Raw genomic sequence first — 24733 nt, 5'->3', positions numbered from 1 at the left:
ACCCACTTTCTGCGGCGAAAAATTGTAGGTTATTAAACTGGGTGCAGCGAGGGCTGGGCCGGAGATAGGCTTGCCAACTGCTGTAACAGCGTTTTCGGGATTTCAAGTCTTGATATCCGGGAGTTGAACATATTTGGCGGGATTTTATATTTTTAAATTTAAAATATTTGGCAAAGAAATCATAACGAAGAAATATTATTTTTAAAATAGAAAACCTTTTTGGATTTTGTTTGAGAGATCGGAAAGTATACGAGGACCATCGTTGTTAGTAAGAAGTAGTAAATGTTGTAAAATATAATAATTTAACGTTTATTTCACTATCCTACATTATGCTACAACTGGGGATCCCAATAATGTTGGTGTCATATTTTAAATAAAAAATATACTCTTATTGCCGAAACCATGGTTGTCCAACTGATTTTCTAGCTGCAAACAAATTGTTTAAACTTTTTCCATGCTTCCGCAATATGTATATTATTCAAAATATCATAAAACTATCTTTAATGTTGTGCCTTACTCATTAAAAAGTAATCATCAAAGTGGAATCACTATAAAAACACCTATCTGGACGGCGCGGTTGTCTGTTAGGATGCACCGTTAATGTCCCGCTTAAAAGGAATGTCCCGGGCAGTCCGGGACGGTTGGCACACCTACTCACAGTACTTACGTATAATGGAAGTACAATGTTTGTTACGATTTGTTATTTGAGAAAAAATTGGGTCATTTTGAACTCGTTACCCTCAATTCTAGTACTGTAGGGAATTTTCAGCGTTGGAGTTTTGCTATTAAAGTATATCATAAAGAATATTATTAAGTAGATTTTTTTATGTTTCGACTTAAGGTTTGTTTTTAAAACTTGTTTAACTTGAAACCACAATTTTCATTTCTGTTCATACTATATATGAGATATGAAACTGAGTAACTTTATATTACATTATAACAAATTTTAGATATACATTCGGGCACTCGAGCTTGTTGTACCATCTCGTCTCTGTGATTCTTGTAGCAATTTATTTTTAACGAGATCACTAGATAGAGTTAAATTTGCATTTTCTAGTGTCATTATGAGTGGGTCGAAATCCTTCGGGAGTCCACTAAGCATTATGACTGCGACAAAATCATCATCGAGAGGAGCATTCATGTCTTGGAGTTGTTGAGCGATATCCATAATTTTTGTGAGATATCCGTCCATATCCTGAAATTGTCCAAGTTTCAAAGAGAATAATATTCTAAGAAGACCTAACCTTCTACAGAGACCCTTGTCTTCAAATGCACGTTGCAGATTTCTCCACGCTTCAAATGCTGTTTCACAGTTTCTAACATTTGAATAGACGGCAGGAAGTACGCTTAAGCATATCTTCGCTAATGCTTTTTCTTGCTTTTTCCTATATTTCCTAAAAATGGAGAACCCGAATGCATGGATATGCATTCGGGTTCTCCATTTTTAGTAGCAACAACGCAATCGTACAAATCTTCATGTATGAGTGTCATTTTCATCTGGATTTCCAATTGCCGTAATTTGCCATTCCCGACAATTTATCCATAGTTAACGATGAAGAAGTCATTTTGAAGAGTATATGCGTGTATGAATCGTAATTCGTTACCGCTCTGCTACCATATTAGAGAAACAACATATGCAGTGTAAAACATAAAATTGTATTCTGTTTAAACAGCCGTTACTAAGTAACTGACATTTCTTTTTCAGTATATTAGATTATAAACCTCAATAATAATTGAGATTTAATTTGCAAATGTAATTCCTCATACTCTATTCAGTTATTGAAACTGTAAACATACGCATGTTTATAGTTTCAACACAATTTGTGCGGAAGAATAAATAAATACAATTATCGAAACAATTTCTATTGTAATAATATTTTGTATTGTACATGTATATATAAAGAAACAGTTCCTCGTATTTTGACACATATTTGTCAAGAGTGAAAAGTAAAAATCATTAACAGAGTATAAAGTTACAATCTATACAGCTATTTATTAAATAATAAAAAAAATACACATTTGCTATCACTATTAAGAAAATAAATTAATAATACAGATAATTTAGTAACGCTAAAATGTAAATACTTACAATTGTTTAATATATTCATAATAATTATTTATGTAAAAGATATTATAATAACTGTTGGAAAAAATAGAATAAAGGAGCTGGTATTGTATGTAAATGAATTACTTAGTTTCTAAGTATATTTTACATAATTGTCAGCCAGTTTAGCAACATCTAGTTGTTGGTATTTTTTCTATATCTTTAAAAAGATAATTTATTATTATTATTATTATTTGTTTATATTATGATAATTTATTTATATTTCTTAGATAATATAATTTAAGTTGTTCTATAACAAATATAACTCTCAAAGTTCAAACAAATATAAATCTGTACTCTATACTATGAAATCAAAGTATTTGTTTAGGTAAATGCGTCAATTTCAGGTTTGAATTAAAAAAAATCTTAAAGTGTTGGATAACCTATTTATTGAGAAATTATTAAATATCATGGCACGACCAATAGCAGCGGGGCAGAAGTGAAAAATGTTGCAATAAGGGGGAAAAAATGTAACGCAAACAAAGTAGCGCGGGTAAGCTAGTCCATTAGTAATATCCGAATGAGAATTAAATAAGTAAAAATATTGTACAACTGTGTTGTGTTAAATGTTGGCCACTTTCGGTCTATTTTTAATTTTCTTTGAATAATACATTCTAAATTAATTATTAATCTCTATTTCTGGTTTAAAAAATAATTTTATGCTTTCTGTAAACATTGACCACTTTTTTCATTTGAGATTATACCTCAGTGAGATTCTTTACATCAAAGAGGAAGCGCCTTTTAGCTTGCTGGCCAGCAGACGAGTAGGTTGTTCCTTTCAAGTTTAATAAAACCAGATTGCAATTTCTCTTCACCAGTTCCTTAGCCGCTTTTAATGCTTGCAATAGGGCTGTCGTTTATTTTTATGTGCTAAGTTACTGCTGCAACTTCTTTCAGCTAACTCTCGAACTTTATTCCAAGACTGGGAATTAGTTACTACATTTTCTAAACCAATAATAAGTTTAATAATAATATAATATTTATGTGTATTTCTGAATAGAGATGAAAATAAAAATTGACCTGTGGAAACTGATAACATACTGCGCCGGCACCATACAATGAGATAAAGGTAAGATAATGATGATGATATACATACATAAAGTAATTACTAGATGTATACCGTAGCTTTACTTGGTACCCATTATACCTACCTATTCCTTAGAGAATTAAAAATAAAAGAAATTCTATATAATCAATAGTGCACTGCATAATATATATAGGAACATATATGTAATTAGTATAGAGGTAAATTACAATTTAAAAGCATACTAGTCGCCTAGTGGTCGTAATTTGAATTAGGTTCTATTTTCAAGACTATACATCTCTCACCACAGGCACTGACAGTCGCGCAGGCAATAAAGGAAAGAGTATTTATGCATGTGTGTCAAATGCATGGTTCTGTGTGCAATGTTTTTTAATGTTTTTCTTTCTTTATTTAATTAATTTAATGTGTTTTTCATGAATAATTTTAAAAATATTTTTTTCTCTATATAAACCATAAGTGTACGAAATTTCATCCTACTTCTCCATTTCATGCTCCTCCGTCCGCGCGTCGTAAAAAGGGCTACAAACTTTTTGCTTCCCGTATTAATATTAACGTTGAAAATAGTCCAATTAACACAATTAGCCGCTTCACAGAATCGTACACCATCTCAATTTCCGCGAAGTCACTCTTAATACGTACATAAATAAACACTGGTAACCCTAGTCGACTTAGTTTAATCAAAGTTGCCGGCGTGCTCAGGCAATTACAGAATGCTAATACTAATAATACTAAAAACTTCATTCAAATGAGTTAGGAACTCCTGTTCTCCACACCTTTTATGTACACCGTTCTTATAAATATTCTGCAAAATTATTAGTTATGGAAGATACAGCGATCCTAAATTATGAGATAAAGACAAGGTAATGATAATAGTATTGTACCTTGAATTTAATTGAACGAAATATACAAAAAATGAGGTTCAATGTTAGGTCGTTATGTAGTTTTTTATGTATATTCATCGACATCTTCGTTAAATATGGACTAATTTTCATTTTATGCTTGGGTAAATACTGCTGTTGAAGAGTTGGTTCTATTGTTGTCTAAGTCAGGATCTGATGACGTAATCCCAGGGTAAACGAGAGAAATTCTCCAATGTTATAGGCAGATATTGTGTATTTGAGCATTCTATGTAGTTAAGATTACGTTTGTTCTTTTTTCGACGATCCTCTACATATTTATATGTATAACATAAGGTGTGTCGGAAGGAATGTTACAATCCGAAATTGAGCTACATTATTCGTGAATTCGATGGTTTTTCGCAATAGAACAAGGGTCCTAATATTACAACGATAAGGAACCTTTCACATTACCACGTGACTAGTCGGTTTGTATATGAACGTTCAATATTTAAATTACTCTTCCTTTTTTGGAATCATTCCTGGAATTTTATGAAACTATCGTATATACAAGTTTATATAAGAGAAATATGATGCTACAGGATATTTTTTTCTTCAATTGCCGATAAAATTTGTTATTATAAAAATAATACGAATCTGAGTACTTATCTGTGGTACAGTAACTCCTAAACGAATAGACCGATTCTGGTGCGATTTTTTGTTTGTAAGCTGATGTGATCTACTTGTTTCTTAACTACAATTTTTTTTTACTTGGGGGTTAATTATTTTTATCATAATTATGTTTTTTTTTGTAGGTAACAAGCAGCTGGCAAGCAGATGATCTGTTAAACATAATTTAAAAACATTCTAATGAAATTAATATATATAAAAAAATATTCTTAATATCACAATGCTTTTAAACTTATATTACTGCGTCTCATAAATAACAAATGTAATTTTGTTTTGTTAAACATAATATTATAACTTATAACTTTACACCCGGTACAGTAAACAAGTTCTTTTATCAACTTGTTTACTATACCCGGTGTGAGACAAACAAACAAACAACCTGATAGATTATTATAGCCAGTAAGATTACATCTGATGAAATTACGTTTTATACAGGCTCGTGGCACTTGAAACAAAATATTTTTGTACGAAATTGTGTAACCAATTTTATTTTTGCATATTTGAAAGCAACTGTTTCCATAGATTTATTGTGCACGTTTTTCGTGTGTAAGATGAGCAGTCTTATCAATTCGAACAAAACAATTTTCAATTGAAACTGTGCAAGCTTCTTTTTATAACAAATACAAGTTATTGCACTTACTAATGAGTAGTGTAGGTACGTACTAGTTATTGGTCAAGAACAAAAGCGAGGAACAAAGAAACGAATAGACAAAATTAATAAAACACAAAAATGGCACAGACATAGACATATCAGTCTGTGGACAATAAGGGCGTAACTTACAAAAAATATAAATATTTGTATAGTGCAGGGAATCAAATCCGCGATCATCGTAACTAAGGTGGTCTGAACAAAACCATCGAGACCGTAAATTTTGGTTTAGTTCTCTTAAGGGCAATGCCAAGTCTTGTAAAACGTAGCGTTAATTGCTCTGTGGATTGCTCTAAATTAAGTAAGTTACGAACAGCAGTTGGAGTCGTCTTATTTATGTATTAAGTTATTGCGCAATAGTACTATTTCATACAATTTTTAATCTGTGGTACATTAATAATTTCTTATAATACCGGACAGGCATTCCACTCAATAAATAATAAATAACCCCCCTGGAGAATTAACACAGCGCCACTTAGTCCCACGTTAAGCAGAGCTTGTATTATACCCAAAACTAGACAACTGATATAAATACTTACATATATATGGCATATTACATATATACATACCCAGATCGATACAAAAAATCCGAATACGAATGTTTTCACCATGCGAGGAATCGAACCCGCAACCATCGGAGCTAAAGCGGTGTGTTAGACCGCTAGACCATCGAGGCCGTATTAATCGTAAATTAGTTGATAGAATAACGAATTATCAATATGATTGATTCACTCAATACGACATAGACTCTTATACTTGTGGACATTAGGATTATAACTTGTCAATCTTCCGTTGACGGAAGATTCAATTGATTGAACGATTCGAGATTTACTGTTGCTTTAAATTATCCTGTAATATAATATTAACTGTATATAATATGTCATTTAATATCACAACGACGTAAGAAATATAATACATGGTGAATGAAGTCTTATGTCTGTTATTTTAGAGATAAATTTTCCTACAACTAACTAAACAATAACATTAAAAAAAATGTAAAAATTTAGTTTATAGGTATAGAGTACATACATGCAAACCCAAACAGATTGTTTTGCTTTTCATTTCGCTGATTATGATGTAAAATTTCAGGATGTTAATAAGTAAGTGTCTGGAGAGAGCCTGGAGATCTGTACTGGTTTAGACCTGTTTCAGACTTCAAATTCTCACAAGGAATAATTTGTAAGTTTAAATAAAATTTATTTACATATGAAGAAATTTCAGGATGTTAATACTAAGTAAGGACCTGGAGAGGGCCTGGAGATCTGTACTGTAGGTTTAGACCTGGTTCAGACTAAATTCTCACACGGAATAATTTGTAAGTATATTTAATATAATTTATTCACATTTTAATATTCCTTGTGAGCAATAAAATAAAGATTATTATTATAAAGTCAACAATAACCTATAGACAGGTAAAGAACTAATTAATTTAATTGCTATTATTTCCAAGACCATCCATTATTAAACACGATAAACATAGATACACAATCACAAATCTAACTCAGTTCTCGTTATTAATTATATAGCACAAATATACATATACATAACAATTCGCGAGTTGTACATCACAAAACTTATCCATTTAAAATCAAACTATGTGGTAGAATAAAATAGATAAAATTGCATTTTTTTCCAAAACCATCCATTATCAAAAATAATAATATATACTTGACAATAGACGTCATAAAATTACAAATTCAACACAATTCTCTGTACTATTTACATCCGTATAAGCGGGTAGTCTGTAACAAAACTTACCCGTAGTCAGGCCTCTGGCAGAACCACGATCTAGTCAGCTTCGCGGCTTCGAGTAAGACCCCGCCGAGATCAATCCTCATGCCAGAACAAGAGCAACAGCCATCGCTCTCGCCGTCTCCCACTAACACCAACCGCGACTCTGACTTAGCCACTTTGAACTTTTCACTTTACGACAACTTTAATGCAACACTATTCGTTTGTTAGCTCACTTCCATATCGTTTCCGATTTCACTAATCACTTTGTCACTATTAAATATTATTTAATGAAGTGTGACGATTTTTGTAGTGGTGAAAACTGTTATAAATCATACGATATTTTAAAATGCTTTTATTATTCTGGCAATATAAAATTCAAGTAAATTTAAAAAGATATATTTTATTTGTAACTAGTAGTACTTCATATCCGTAATACTGCCTCAGAATGATGTAATTGTAGAAATGTTCTGACCATTACATCTTTTTTAATTATTTTTCCGGTAGGACACGCGCCGTACTGCATGCATTTAGTTTTATCAAAATACGATGACTAATAACCACAAAGAACTTATAATACTAAGAAACAAATATTATATAATATAATATTTAATTGTACTTAGATAATTAAGAAAAAAAATGAGGTAAATAAAATATTAGTTATATGTTAATCTGCGTTTATTGTAAACTAGCTACTCGCCCCGGCTTCGCATGGGTGTACATGTATATATTATATTTATAGACATTGTACATTTATATATATACACCTACCTCTTGAATCACTTTATTTATTAAAAAAGCCGCTTCAAAATCCGTTGCGTAGTTTTAAAGATTTAAGCATACATAGGAACAGACAGTGACAGTGACTTTATTTTATACTATGTAATGAAGTCGCCTAATTTTAAGCGTGTATTAATGACTAATAACAACAATAAAGAACCTAAAATACTAAGAAAGAAGTATTATATATTGTTGTGATAAATAAAAAAAAAAACTTTTTAATCTGCGTCCAATATAAAAGTCCCCTAAATGTGCGTCTACTACAACATCTTCGTAATTGCATTGCGTCGTTTGGAGTTTGATCACCGTTTGATCAAACTAAATCCAAACCTTATTTGAAATAAAATCTCTTTTACCCTTATCCCATTATTTTGGAATTTGTGGTCGACCCATAAAGTAGATTTGCATCGTACTGCGAATAGTATGCGAAAACTATAAAATGTTGCCAGAATAATAAAAAAAAGACCTCTGTGAATTGACGAAAAGATATATAGCAAAATAAAAGCATGGTCACACTTAATTGACAGAAGTAAACCGTAATTGGCTCAATAATAATTTGCATAAAGCTAAAGAACAAAGACCAACACGAGTTAAAGATTTATGGTATTTGGATGGAAGTACGAGTAATTTCTGAATTATTTAATGTATATATACATTTAACAAAATTATATATAAGACTAGCTGTACACGCGACTTCGCCCGCGTGGAATTTAACTTTATGTTTCTAAAATAAAAGATTTTTTCTAAAATAAAGGTAGCCTAAGTTACTCCTTATTACAACAACAAACAGACTATTTTGGTGTGTGTACTGTATTTATATTAATATGTATGTAGTAAAAAACGGTTATTTCAATATTACAAACAGACACTCCAATTTTATTTATATTTATAGACCGATTATACCGAAAACTGTTACAATTATGAATATATCGCGTAATATTCCACACTAACTAGAAACGTGAAAATGTGTCTATCTGTTTGTTTATTACCTTTTGACGACTAACGAGAAAAGGATGTATGCTTCCTTTAATTTAAAGAAAATCACAGTCGTAAGTAATTTTGTAATATAAAAACAATAGCTTACGACCCAAGTGAGCTTGTCCGCAATTCCAATCTATACCGTACTACACATGCAAAAACCACGTTACATTATTGCAAGTTGGTCATATACATTATGCCAGTCATGAACAACATACATACAGAATGATTATCTCAGCGTTTACATATTTCATAGTAGTAATGGCGACTTGATGGGACTTGCTGTGTCATTTACGTTTCATTATCATAGGATTTCTCTTATTTATTGCTCTAGAGAGCGCCGTGGCCTAGTGGTTTACTATTCTGACTCGAAAGGAAACGTCGTGAGTTCCCATCTGGTCGACACCTGGAAACTGTACATGTATACAAAAAAAGAAGAGTGTCTGTTAAATTTAAAATTATTTACGGTATACGAAATAAAAGTTGATTGTCTGTCTGTCTGTTTGTTCTTGCTAATTTCTGAAACGGCTGGATCGATTTTGACACGACTTTCACTCAAATAGTTAATATTGTAAAAAATAACTTATGCTACTTTAATTAAAAAATAAAAATGTTAGTTTAATAAAGAAAGCCCTCCTTTGGGATTATAGTCATAAAAGTAAAATAATTCGTAGATATTTAAAAGAAATTACACTCTTTTAGAAAATATCAATTGTGCAACCGCGTAAAGTAATAATGAAATTGTGTAATCGATTCATAATTTAAAAATTATTTCCGTATTTCGACCATACTCAGAAGCTGTTCAGCTTACACATCAGAATAACTCGGAGGCTATAAAAATGCGAGTGAAACCGCGGGCACAGTTAGTATTGAATAATTCAAACACAATTATAACAATTATCATTGCGACATAACTAAGTCACAGGCTTTCCATTTCTATACATTTTACCATTTTGTCACGTTTCGCCATTGACAACAGATTATTTCTTATTGCCTCTAATTGTCAGCAAAACGATTAGCACTCAACACTGCTAGCACTGTAATTAATTATTAAGTATTATCCATTGTCTATTTACAATCGTATTACAACTGTCTCTATGACAATCGGTAAATCTAAATTAATCGATAAACGTGGTGCTATATAAAATCGGTTATTATAACGAAACTAGGATCATTTGAAATTAATACCAACCTATTCAGTAACATAATAATTGTTAGATACTTTCCCGATCCGTCCTAATATTATAATTGTGAAATTATATCTGTCTGCTTATATCCTATCCACGATTTTAAACGGACAATTTTAATGTAATTTCATGTGAACATGAATATCACGAGGTCAGATGTATGCAATTTTCTATTTTAAAAATATACTACAAGGCAATGGCATCCTTAGGAACAAGGCGTCATGCGTCAGATATATTTTCTATTAAAAAAAATATACTACAAGGCGGTGGCATCATTCATAGAGGAGTAAGGCATAATACCTCCGTAAACTTTAATTTCACTATACACATGTCACACGTTACAGCTTCAACAACGGGAGAATATGTGAGGTAGAGAACTTTATATGAAGTCTATATAGGTACGATTACGAACCTAATAACATTTGAAATTAATAACACCATATCATATTAACACGATAATATTTATTTTTATTTAACAATTGTATAATTAAACACACAGACCGAAGCAAACACGAAAAGAAATAACAATTATTAAAAACTATTAAAACTTTAACTATAACAAAAATACCAAGTCACTTTTAGATCTATAACGTTCAAAACTTTTATAGCATATATACGCTTCGCGAATTAAAGAACCGACATTTTACAAAAAAAATGTGACATAATCATCGGTCATACGGAAATAATCGACCGCCCAGGTACTACAGTAATATGATTACGTGAACTAATTTATAACACAGTAATAACACGTAACTTTCTTTAGGAAATACTTATAGCACACTACTTGCAACTATTAAAACAAATAAAAAAATACCAGTAGTGGAACAGAAATGGCAACTAGCCCAGTGGCATAGATTACTTAACAGTCTCCAGTAATGGGAGTTGCGTAATTCTCTGTCTAGCGAATTCGTCTCAGCTACGAGTAACTTGTCATGTTTACGAACAAAATGTGCATTGTGAAATGTTGATATTCCACAAGGAATATTTTGTGATTGTTAGGCCTCTAAAATATACAACACTAGATACCTGCCCACATTATTGTTTACTTAACTAGATCAACAAACTAACTTATAGCTGACCATGGAGAGTGCATGCATAAAGACCGCCAGGATATTCACGCCATTAAGTGATGCCTATATTACCGATTATGCGTTACTTATCCAGAGGACAGCGTTACCAGTAGAGTGATAAGATGAGCATGAAGTCAGATCAGTATGAGTTAGAGGAAATCACCAGGAATTAAAGACATGGTTTCCAGGGAGACTGTAGTCCTCATTACTAACAATCTTCTATCCCCATATGTCTGTTTATTTATTACTTTCCACAAGTATTTACTTGCGTAAATATCTGGGCGGATTATAGTGAAAGACGTGACAATGGTTTGTAGAACAGTCATAGGCTGGGGGAAAGAGGATTGTTAGTAATGTGGATTGATGATCTTATTGCTAGCAATGTACCATGTCAGGTTGAGCTCCACGCGATTCCCCTTGGAAACCATCGTGTTAACTCTTAGTGAATTTGTCACGATGGGCTAACTGACCTGACCTCGTGCACATCTTATCATCCTCCACTGGTGCCCCACCAACGTAAACCGTTAGCGCAGGCGGGTGTATCAATCCATTATCATCCATAAAAGAACAGTCATATGCTATTATCTATCTTAAAAAAGCAGAGAAAGCAACAGAAGTTTGTAAATATTTATATATTATATTGCTATTTGGTAGAGAATCTTGTGCCGTAAATAAAACCTTATGAACGTTTACGAGTATCTGATTAATTTTGAAAATTATGTCTATGACTCAACTAAACGTCACGTACGCGTGAATAATGTACATGGTATATTCCTTGCCTTCTGATAACAATGTCTTAGTGTATTAACCACATTGGTTAACCGCAATAAACGATTCATACTTAAATAACCCAAAAATGTCCCTTTAAACGTAATAATACGTTTGATGGTTAAAATAAACACAAAATACCTCATCATCATCACAAAATTTTCAGTAAAAACTACTGAAAATTTAGTATAGTAATATATATATATTATTGTATTATGATATGCTTTCATATCTAAAGCTTAAAAAATGAAAAAACAAACTTGCAGCTTAAATAGTACCTGCACATATCTACTTGCTTATTTTTTTTATTAGTACTATTTTCATATTTTCAAGTGATAACGCTATAGCACTCTGGCTCGCTTATAACTACTTTAGTCATTTCTTTTATTTCTTATTTATTATTATATTTTTTGCCATTAGAACTTTTACACGACATAATAACTATAAAAGGGTTGTCAGCACTTACTCTATTTAAAAGTATCTATATTTAAATGTAAAACAATATAAGTACTTCTACTGTTTGCATGTAAAGTATGTATACCATACTTGCTTAACTTTGATGTTTTTGTGTAGTGTTAAATGATATATTTATCTATAAATTATCAAACGAAACTCTATATAAATGATATCCATCAATTAACTGTTAATGTGCAACCAACATAAGTGTTACAAATAATTCACTATACGTAACGGCCATTGAACCCGGCAACGTAACTGTGGCACTGGGAATCGAGCAATAAGATATATTATCACAGATATCGCCACTTAGCGATGCGATCTAATTTGGGAATTGGAGCGTTCCATTCAGACACACATTGGATACGGATTGCAGGATGAAATTGGATGTAGTTTAGTGCTAGTTTATATCAATCAATATTAGTTAATTTCAATCAATATCGGCCTCGGTGGTGTAGCGATTTAGCACACCGTCTTACTTTGGCAGATCGCGGGTTGGATTCCTCGAACGGTAGTATCATTTGTATGGTTATTTGTATCAGTTTAGGTGTTTTAGTGTAATCATATCAGTCATATACAACACAAGCTCTGTTTAGCTTGGGACTAGAGCACAGCAAAGCAGTTTGTTTTATAAACCGTTGAATGTTCAAGCAAGTAAATGAAATTATAAGATATGAAGGCATAATATATTTGTTCTTAGGAATGGCAACGCATGTATGGTGTCACATGACAAGATTACTATTGGACAGAACATTGCCATTGGTCAACTGCAATTATTAATTATAAATATTGGAGTCGACTGCAATTATTTATTTACTTATTAAATACTTTTATTACAAATAATTATGGAGAAGAGAAAATTCTCTCTACATCAAGAATTCTTAGAGCTGCTAAGCTCTACACACTTTGCTGCACATAGACAGCAGATAGCATATAGATTTGACATACAAATATAAGTTACTGACATTGATAGATTTAAACTAACAAGTTCTATCCGGGAGACTCCTTGAAACCTACCTTAGATTTCAAGGAGTCTCCCGAGAGAAGAAAAGAATGCGGGATGCGTTATTTTCAAAAAGTATGAAGAAACTGAATAACATGAAATCTTAATAGGATAAATTAGGAATAATTTTGTTTAAAAGAACATCAAAAACATGCAGAAATGGCTGTATGGGCACAGTTCCCTTTGGCTTTCCTTTAAAGGATAAACAGAACAAAAAAAAACAAAATTAGTAATAGAGAATTGGACCATTAATTTATTTGAAACGGTCTCCTACGAGACCAATTCATAGCGGTACAGATATAATTGCGTTATAATTAATACCAATAAGAAGCCCAGCTACAGATAAACTTTCCTTTTCTAATTTGGATGATAAAGTATATCTCGTTCGAGATGGGAGGATGTTACCAAACGCAGCGATCCGTGAATCGACATGACACACAATCGTATCTCGTAATCGCACCAAATGTAATCCGTTCCAGCGAATTGTTTAGCTATCGTTACACACATGTTTTTGTAGCTCTTTTTATAGGAAATGTAACCAAATATGTATAGTGTTTTTGTGATTAAACTAGAAAAGAAATATTCTTTATTCAAATAAACTCAATACAAGTACTTTTAATAATCATATTTTTTTTATTCTAGTATATTACCTTAGGATTTCAGATTAATATTTTTATAACCTTTTGTAATTTTCTTGTGACTGAAGGGTTTTGTTATACGGAGATATAAAAGCAACTAGTACTACAACATAACAGAAGAATATGTCAAAAATATGATAATAAAATATAAAATCTATCAAGTCGTGCGCTACAGTGACTATACTAAGGATTTGTTTATTTGTGAAATAATTTTTTTAAAAATATATTTCTGAATATTGAGTCAAGCCCAAATATAACAGTAATGTAAATAAAAAATACAGAAACGCAAATAAACTTTCTTCCTAAATAATATCAGTTAAATAATCCTTTGATAGTGACATAAAAAGATCATCGAAAATATCAAATACATTTTTGCAATTTCGATTGGATCTAGATTTGAAACCGTTAAAAGTATTTCTAAATGCTAAATTTAAATCTCACGAGTAAGAGATCTAAGCAATGGTCACGATCTAGATAATGTAGCCGACATTAAAAGATAAGGGACTTAATTAAACGTTTTTTTTTTAAGAAAGGGCTGACTTTTGAATATACAATATGGTGTGGTTCTTTATCTAGACTTGACATAATAAAGAGGTCGGATTGCATCTTTTACTTGTAATGAATAATTAAAAACATCCCTGAATAAAAAAAAAATATTTTAGCTGTAGAAAGTTAGATTAAAACGAGTGACGTGGACTAATGGTAAGCGATAACCGTCGCCTATGTACATTAAAAGCGCTACGGCATCACGTTATCATGTGATACCCGTAATACCACTTATGCATTGTCATTTTGGAGGCTAGGATATCTTGACTCTTATCCAGTATGTCAATGAAGCAAGAATTGTACATAAAGAACAGAAGCGAATGGCATGGATTTCACTGCCTACCCATATATGCCACCCATTTCACTACCTATTTAAACTCTAAAATAAAACTAAATTATTTACCAAGCAAAATCTAACAGAAACAAAATTGTCTTACACAATAACTACTTCACATAAATATACCTAATTTACTAAAAGCATTAAAATCCTGCAGACCTAAGGAGAATACTAAAAGTGACCGTATTCTTTAAATGGTCAAGTAAAATGTGGAGCAAATTGTCGATCGTTTTAGATGTGATTTTAACTTTATTCGTAGGGGTTAAAGATTAAAATTGCTTGTTACATTCAACAAAGTTACCGTACACGGCACAATGTTGGAGGCAGAATCAAAGGTTGTTTAAAAGAATTATAGATTAAAAGATTTAACCTGGATAGCGAATGTACGATGTTTTTATCTTGCAAGGTCTTTATATAATGCTGTTAGAAATCTTACAGAAAAGAATAGAAGTGAGTTTATAGAATATTTGCTTTAATATTGAATTTATTTGAAATATAAACTGCATGCATTATGCATGTATTTGCATATGCATTTTTAGATGTTATACAAAAATTAGGCGATGCTAAAAATGTAAAGTAAGTATGATTAAAAGATAATTTAAATCATTTAGCATAACATGTTTAGTATATGAAAGTACCCCCTCCGATCAATCCCCCGTCCAATACAAACGGGGATCGAAATTACGACGGCCTGAGCCGAGGTTCGAACCCCTAGTGGTGCCCTCAGTCTAAAGTCGTATCCGTCAGGCAGGAGTTGACCTTCAGCCGCTCCATAAGTACTTCCGCGGGTTTGGAGTGCCATCTGCACTCGCCCCTAACGTCCGGTGAAGCTGTAAAGGCCAGCTACGGCCAACAGCATTAGAGTAGTCCGAAAATAAAAAATAAAAAAAGAAAGAGTTATTACTAATATTGTCAATTTAAAAAAAAAACTTTGGGAAACCGAAATATCGTCAGAGGCAATAATTAAAAACTGTCAACGTGGTAAAGACAAACACACATTTCTCTTGATATTTGTCTGTTTGCATTAAAACGGTTTGCAACAAACTATTATAGTGTAGACCAGATTTGTACTGATAGATAACCTTTGGTTTAAATCAGGAGAGGCAGCCACTAGTCCAAAGGCATAATACAAATTTTTTGCTTCACTCTTATTGATCTGATGAAGCTGTAGCCAACAGCAATAGAATAGATAGATAGATAAGATTTTTATTTGTATCTTAGTACCTACATGTAGGCTTAATTAGAAATAATATACAATACAGATTGTTTAAAACAATGCAACAATGTTGGTAAGCCTGGATGTGTGTGTTACAGCAATACAAAGAAATAGTTTGATAAATGTATGTAAATCGATATATTTATAAAAAAACTAAATTACACTCAAATACGAAACGACTTTAAGTTATATAAGTTAATTAATTTAAGAGACCTTTACAGCTGATTTGTATCGAGAGAAAGAGGGAAGTAACGCAAGGTTGTATCAATTAAAGCCAGCTGGTCGTGTATTGTTTTTGATGGATTTCAACGTCAACTTTAAATTCTAAATTAACTTTAAAAATAATTTCTCGATGTTGCCCACTATAATGTTGTAGTATAAAAAAAAGTAATTTTACACACTAAGATCATTAATATTATTGGTACAGATTCAGCAATAGCTGCTGACAACAAATTTTAAACGTTATATTTTAAAGTCAAAATCGTATATAAAAATTCAATTTTTTATGGTCAATTTAAACAGTCGTCTACATAAAGCTACGATATCCACGTTCGCGACTTCCAACAACAAAAACGAATAGACAGAATTTGATAATAAGTATACTATTATGCAATAAAAAGTAACTATAAATAATACCTATAAAAGCCGTTGTTTCGCAAATTAGTGGGTTTTTCACTAACAATAGTTCCAGACTGCAGTCACTTTCTTCCACTTTCTAGTAATATTAACTAGAGATTGTTAATGCTAATGGTTTCACAGTCAAACAAACTGCCGGACGAAAGGTTAAGGTACACTAAAGGTCCGCGGTCGACCTTCGCGACCAATCGAGACCGTGATTGGATTGTAGTACAAGTTATAGGCATTCGACGTTTTTATATTCATTACTTTTCCACCTATTCTGATGCTCTTGACTTTCTGACATTCTGAGTTTTACCAGACGGCGGTATTGGAAAATATATAATATGTTTATACACATAAAATACTATGATATATAGGCATAGGCATTACGTTACCCCCGTAATCTATATTTTCATATATATATATATATATATATATATATATATATATATCATAGCAAAGACAACAGATGGACATACAGATCCTTAATGTGGCGACCTAGGATATATAGGCAGACCAACTGCCAGATGGTCCGATGATATCAAGAAGACGGCAGGACCGACCTATAAGACACGCCACAGACAGACTATAAAATTATATATATACATATATATGCTGAAAGAAAGAAAAAAGAAAAAATATACCACTCGTTGTTTGTGTAAAGGGAGTTACACTAAGTCCAATAAATAGTTTAATGATATATTCAATTAGGCAAAGGTTAATTGACTATTTATTTTTCTTTACATATTTGATCAAAAATAATAATAACATAATCATTGTTAAAGTAGACATTTTCAGCGATAATTACTATTTAATCTCTTTGCATCTAATTCGACAAAGATTGGTACGTAGAATATAATCTACTGTCATCAAAACATTGAAGCGTACACAATTCAAAAAGGGATACACAAAAGAAGAAACTATTATTATATTAAAAAGAAACATAACTTGTATAAAGAGTTTGTGTAGTTATTAAAGGTATTTAAATTACATAATATTTATATTTCCTTATATATTTTTTTAACGCTATGAGTTTATGACATATTCCATCGACTGCAGCACGTAATCTGGCAAGCCGATACTGGTCTGTACGGAGACGTCGCCGACTTACACAAACAAACTACAACGTAAACTAACATTTATTTTATATGCAATAAAATCTAAAATCATGTAACCATATCCTTTAGGTAAAAATAAGTAAATTAGAACTCAAATGTAATATTTAGTAAAGTATATTTTACATTATCGCCTTAACGCAAAATAAATCAGAATTTAATACTATAAGGGCTATATTTGATATTTTATTAGCTATATTTCAGCCATAAGGCTTTCATAACTCTACACGCTATAAGGTTCCACTTTCATATGTTAAATACAATGTAACGTTTTTTATTGCTTTTGTAAGGCTTAATTAAAACATAGGAAAGCTAGAATTTTCCTGAACAAAAGGGGTTTGTAATTAAAAAATAATAAAGCATAATAAAATAGGTGGACTACCTATTTATCTTTCTTTTTCTATACCCATTTACACAGAAAGCCTTGGGCTTTGTAGAACTTCAATTCATTTTAAATATAAAATATTTTATGATTATTATTTGATATAATATATAATTTAATATATCCTTGCAATTTTAAACAAATTTTTTGTAACTAAAATGGCAGTCAAACGGCCTCCCCACCAGAAGGTAAGTCGTCTATATACACATATATACATACATGTACATAAACACTACCACGGACGGGATATCCGTGATGGGACGCCCATGTGTTGCCATTCTAGTTATTCTTGAAAACTCAGGATTTATCTAATGTCATTGCCACATCTCACACTTCGAATATGATGGTTCAGACTTTTGCCGTACTTAAGCATATAACTTAGTACAAAATCTCGATCTGGTATAAAATTATAGTAATATTACACAGAGGTAAAGTTTGTAAGTATGTAGGGGTAATCTCTGGATCTGCTAGACATGTTTTGATAATTCTTTTAAGGTTACATTGTCCCTTTATTGATGTTATAGGCAATATATAATAATATGTAACATCACGCTATATATACGAACAATAGGATTAGAGTTGCAATGAAAAATGTTGCAAAAACAGGGAAAATGTGACGCAGATGAAGTTGCGCGTAATATATATATTAAAGGTTTCTCTTTCAGATGCACGTCCGCATGGAAAACCATATTGGAATTTATTATAAGTAAAGAAAATATACAGCAATACGTGAGAGAACGTGAGCGAGTTGCATTCAAAGAATGTCGGTCTAATTGAACAAGGGATTACTATATTAGTTATTCTTTTATGTGATAACACTCATGGGTTGTCATTCTGGACTAGATATACTGATACTATGATATAGATATTATGATTGCTGGAAAGCGTTGGATGCGAGCAGTGCATCGTCATGTAGATCTTTAGGGGAGGCCTTTGTTCAACAAGACGTCTTCCGAGCTGAAATAATCACCATCAGGTGATAAGATATTATGCCTTTGTACTCATATCTACAGTCCAACCGAAATATATCTCACAAAAAAATTGCCTTGCAACTGAAAGACATTTAATTCAGTCTAATATAATAGTATATAAAATATTACAAAACCAGTTCGTAACATAGCATATAATAATTCACATACCTAACTTCCATGTGAACAGTGAGATAATTAGTTGTAGAGTAACATTAATTCTTTTCTATTAAATTAGCATAAAGTATTTTTTTAATTCCTCCGGCCTTGACCTATGTAATTACTTTTAAAATGAACACAAATAATTCGTTCCTTCTTCTCCTAGAGAGTATACATATTTATATATATAATAATACAATTTAGTTTAGTTTTACATTTTTTTTTACAATTGACACAGCGCCATCTAGACTCAAGTTAAGCTAGCTAAAGCTTTTGTTATGGGTGCTAGAGAACTGATATATATACATAGATATTTTTTTTGTAAGTACATACATATTATACATAGAAAACACCCAGACCGATACAAACAATGATACTCATGAATACAAATGTTTGTGCCGTTCGAGGAATCAAACCCGCGATCATCGGTCGTAAAGCGGTGTGCTAGACCGCTAGATCATCGAGGTCATTTTCTTTTTTTTTAGTGGTAAGAGAGTTTTAGTGTCATTCTTTTAGGTTAATATATCAATTACGACTAACCTTGTATATACACAAACATGAAAGTGGCTTAAGTGATTAATGTTAGAAGTACCATGTAATATTATATGCCTATCGTACTCGATTTGCTTTGACTGCCTTATGACAAAACAGATATATAAATATTTATGTACATATAAATATTTGGAAAAAGAATATTATTTACATTCACCTATTGTATGGGTAGCAACGGTAGTTATTCGTATACAGCGTGATTATACATCATGCTGTTTAGACATTTAATATCGCATATAACTATCCGATGTCGGCTGTTATTCTAGATTGGTTCACGAGCAATTTGACACCAGAACATAAGGAGGTTAAGGTATAATATTGCATATTCGCGGTTGATTAAACATTGTTTGAATTGAACAGAGCGGCGCGCTTCACTTTGTCATGGAAGGAGCAAATATAATAAATTATATATTCAGTGAATATATTATGGGTCCAAATATAGAGTCTCGTTTCATACCATCTAAGGTGCAGACGTACAGAAGAATAATGTACAAGATATTGAAATTCCATACGACATAGTGGATGAATGTGGAAGGCGGAAGATCTCATATAGTGGAAGTCATTAGGAAAGGCTCATATCCAACAGTGGATAACATAGGCTGAAATGATGACAAATTTGGGCGAAAAAATAAAGTCGAATTCAAAACAAGCCCTATTTTAAAATCAGTTATGCTCTAACAGACAATTTTAAGAAACTAACTTTACGATCTACCTCGTATGTGTATATAATACATATTTTTTAAAACAATGTATAATATATAACTAGTTTCATAAGGAATGGCTCTAATTTACGTCTCGGTTCTCATGTTTTTCAGGATTACCTTGGGTATAATTAATAAGCATCTTTATCACTTAGAACGTAGAGATGAAATTTATTGCGCATCATATATCTACATAATATATCAGGTGAGCTATTTAAAAATCATCAAGTTACATATATTGAGAGATAAAAGATTGAGAGTAACATATTCACTTCTCTATATCCACACTGTTATAATATTTTATTCAAAATGTGTCAATTCATTCACATCATAGGGAGGGATCATGACTCTGACTTAACTGAAAAGTCGTAAGTTTGAATCAGGCCGACATTAAAGAAACTTTTCGTTTCAATTTATATTTATGCCTAAGCGTCTATTGATGAAAACACCGATAACAAACTAAATTAATCCTAAAGACGTCTATACTGGCTATAGGCTGCATCCCCCACTTTCCCCCATATCACATCATCGATAACAGTTGTGACGTATTAATATACGTATATATTATTTAACTAACATTTAATGTTTTTCTAAATACAGCTCAGAAAAAAATAATCAGAACACATTCGTACAGAAGTTATTCATATAAAGTTTCATAGAAATAATATTTACTTATTATTATATTTATTTCTGATTTGCTGTATAGAAACATTAAATGTTAGTTAAATAATATATACATATATGTACACCGTTGTTATCTTTATTGTTAATTCTATTGTTAGTTATTTGTCATGTAAGAAATAAAAATCCCGACATCTTTACCTATTCATAAACGAGAATTAGCATTAAAAATATTTTTTTCCAGATGAAAGAGATTTTACGAGATCCTTTAATTAAAACGGCGGTTGGGGATTTACGACTGTCTCTGCCATTAAGTTACAGATCCATTTAGTTTCTAACATTAAAAGGAATTGTCACGACATCACTGTTTAAAATGGGAATAGAAAATTTACGACAATAGCATCAATATGCTATTTATTAATATGATAGCTAATTTGAGAATGTCAATCGAAAAATCTATCTTTGATATGGTGGTATAAATTAGCGGCTCGCCTGATGGTAAGTGTCAACTGACAGCTAGTCTACAGACAGTATGAATACCTCTGGCGATGTATGGGGGGCGTCACATTATTACACGCACACGCACACACAGTCATTGTAAATTGATGCAATTCTGCATATGTCAACCTAGTTGTAACAAGACACTGTGATAATAGTTCTTGTAGAGTTATAGTATATAAAAGAAATATTAAGTAGATATACACATACATAAATACTATTTTGTATAATATATATTTAATAATAATAACTTTTTTTCTTTTTCACAGTGAAGCTGGTTATTACTACCAAGGACAGACCATTCCAAGTCTATCGTTACTATATTGTTATTATATATTTGAGAACATATCAGGAATTATATTACAACGTTTTGTGCTATAGTAAACTCTATGATATAGTCCATTAGGTATACAATTGTTTTTATTTGTTATTGTGAATAAAAAATATATACAATAAAAAAAATCTAATTTGAATAAGAGTCGAGTACCTGTTAGTTCAACTATATTAAAACTACTTCCAAAACTGAACAAAATGGAGAAAGTAAAACAAATATGAAGTATCATAAGTGTCTGCTATGGACATACATAATATATTTTTGACTTTACTCGATTTAATTTTGACACACTGACATACTGGCAGCTGTTTTGAGTTGTCTTTTAAAAAACTGGTTGACATATCTCAAACTTTTTTTATACCAACATTTAAATACCATCACTGTCAACTGCAAACACAATCGACAATGGTACGGAACGTATTAGGGTTGTAAACACATGAAAGTCACAAGTAGAGCAAATCGCGCCTTCACGCATGCGTCGGTAGAGCACGCGATTATTAGGGTTGACAGGGTTACGATCACTGTACTCAACTGGAATATATATTCATACGGCACTAAGCATTGTAAACACTTATAAACCAAAATAAAATTACTCTTATTATAATTAATTGTATATGTACGTACGTCGTATATGTTTATATATATGGGCCTTTCTCTACTAACTGGAAACTTGTCTATAGAAAGTTGTCCCAACCCTATTTTTCTAGAAAATTAGAAATATAATGTGTTAAGTTGATAGATAGTTATAATATAAATACATATAAACAAGAAACCATTGTAATTTTCCCTTATTTTTCGAATTATAGGCAATTTTCTAAAAAAATGCGGCAGAGGACTGTTTTACCACCCAGAGGACTGTTTTTTCCACCCCGAGAACAGTTTATGTCAATGTTTATATGAAGAAAAACACAATATGAATTATTAAATGTAATCAAATAAATCTCTTCTTTATATCATACAGATATTAAACACTTATAAGTAGTTATGATAAATGAGGAACAAATTGCGAGCTTAGCTCTCTTAGTAACGAATTAAAATAATTATAATCAAAATTAAGCTTAAGTACTAAGAATCAGCCTTTTTTACTTATCAATGCAGACTTATTTCTCAAAAACAGGTACAGGTATATTAAAATAATAAAATATTCGTTTCCCTTTTAGGGCAATATCTGGATTTGGTAACTTCTTTAATACTTGGTCAAAGGACACATCAGAAACATCATTTTCATCGACTCTGAATGTGTGTCCTTTGTCATCACAAATTTTTAAGAAGGTTACTGTTAGTTCGCCTTCTTCCGTGTCTATATTATTGATTACTGCAGCATAACAATATTCAGTATTTCTTACTAAAAATTTAACTAAGACGTAATCACCAATGGTGTAATTCTGTTGGTTGATTGAACTAGGTCCAGCCAGTGCAGCGTTGTCGTGGGTCTCCATTGTGGAATCCTGTGAGTTTTCCATGTTTTCACTTTCAGAGTCTGTGTAAATATCATCTACGTTAAGTTTTGTCTTGCTTTTGTACTCTAACACTCCTAAATTGAAATGCTGGCACTCGTCTTCACATGTGCAACTTAAACTTTTCATTATGAGTTTAGCGGCACTTGTTGTTAATTCCAGGGGACTTCTTAATATTTCAGCCTTTACTTGATGTATTTTTAGAGTGCCATTAAAGCTTTTTAAATTAACTGTTTCATTTTGAAGGTCGTCTGTCAATTCTTGGATGGCTTTATCGTCGATTGTAAACAAGGTAATTGCGGAACATCTTTGTTGAATGGCCTCTACAAATGATTTCAAGTTATCAATATCACCTCCTGTAGCGACGATGGCATCAGCGGTTCTCTTACAGGTGGCTCCAATACCATCAGGGGCCCCTTTGCCATGGCCACTCTCTGAATAGTTCCAGGTAAACTTCTTCACATTTGAAACCTCTTGTTGAAGCCTTGATACCAAAATGTGAAACATCGTTTTGTTTTTGTATTGAGTTACGGGCCCATCGCTAACGAAGTGGATACTCTTTATGTTAGGTGGGAGAGTTTTGAAGATTGGCCGCAAATGTGTCCATATAGCAGCTGGTGAATGTGTGAGATTTTTGGAAACGGTACAATAAGACTTGATAGAATTTTTGGTATACACTATCACAGTATGAAGACTTAGCTGAAGTCTCGACCCTCCAAAATGAAATGCTTGTATTTCTTGACCGTATTTGGAACAATAATTTTCTGAAAAATCCATATGTATGACAGCATCTTCGTCGGTAAGGTTTTGTTTGTATTTCTTGATAGCATTGTATTGATGGGTAATGTTTCTCTCATGTTGATAGTAGGCTTCCAAATCCTCGTGCAGTTCTTCTATTAATTCTCGAGGGCGAACCGTGAACGTTTTCTTTAGGTATTTGGTAATTGTTCGAGCATTCTTGGTCTTGGGGTCGTTATAAGTTTGTTTCTCAGATATCCATTGTTTAAATTCAATAGGCTTGTTGTCATCAAACTCCCTGTAGTCAGGATTCTTGTCAATACAGCGTTGGCAAGTTCGTGACAAACATAGCTCGTCATAGCGATTACAACATGTCTTTTCAAGCAGTGCAGTGTGATTATTGTAAGTCAAAATTTTTCTTCTGTGCAATGCTGACAGTTTCAGATCGATGTTAGCGTGCTTTATACACTGGCACGTGTCACGTTCGTTTATATTTGGTGTTATGACCCAGAAAGGACGTAGACGACAAAACGTTGTGTAGCTTATTTTAAAATGA

The 24733-nt window shown here is 31.9% G+C and overlaps 1 protein-coding gene across 5 annotated transcripts in view; it reads right to left on the bottom strand.

Moving 5' to 3' along the window:
• Positions 1-24733, bottom strand: part of LOC131851368 (IQ motif and SEC7 domain-containing protein 2) — a 212462-nt gene that overhangs the window by 34608 nt on the left and 153121 nt on the right. For 2 of the 5 annotated variants that reach the window (XM_059201876.1, XM_059201883.1), the window contains exon 2: positions 7083-7377. The exons of the other annotated variants lie outside the window; for them this stretch is intronic. In XM_059201876.1, coding sequence (XP_059057859.1) covers positions 7083-7162 — 80 coding nt within the window. In that variant the 5' untranslated portion in view covers positions 7163-7377. The remainder of the gene's footprint in view (positions 1-7082; positions 7378-24733) is intronic. 5 annotated transcript variants of the gene reach the window in all.

The sequence above is a fragment of the Achroia grisella genome, unplaced genomic scaffold (assembly GCF_030625045.1).
Source record: "Achroia grisella isolate CSIRO2021 unplaced genomic scaffold, CSIRO_AGI_Agris_v1 utg1174, whole genome shotgun sequence".
Taxonomy (NCBI): domain Eukaryota; kingdom Metazoa; phylum Arthropoda; class Insecta; order Lepidoptera; family Pyralidae; genus Achroia; species Achroia grisella.
Note: the sequence above shows the minus strand (reverse complement) of the source record. Positions and strands in the feature narration are given on the sequence as shown.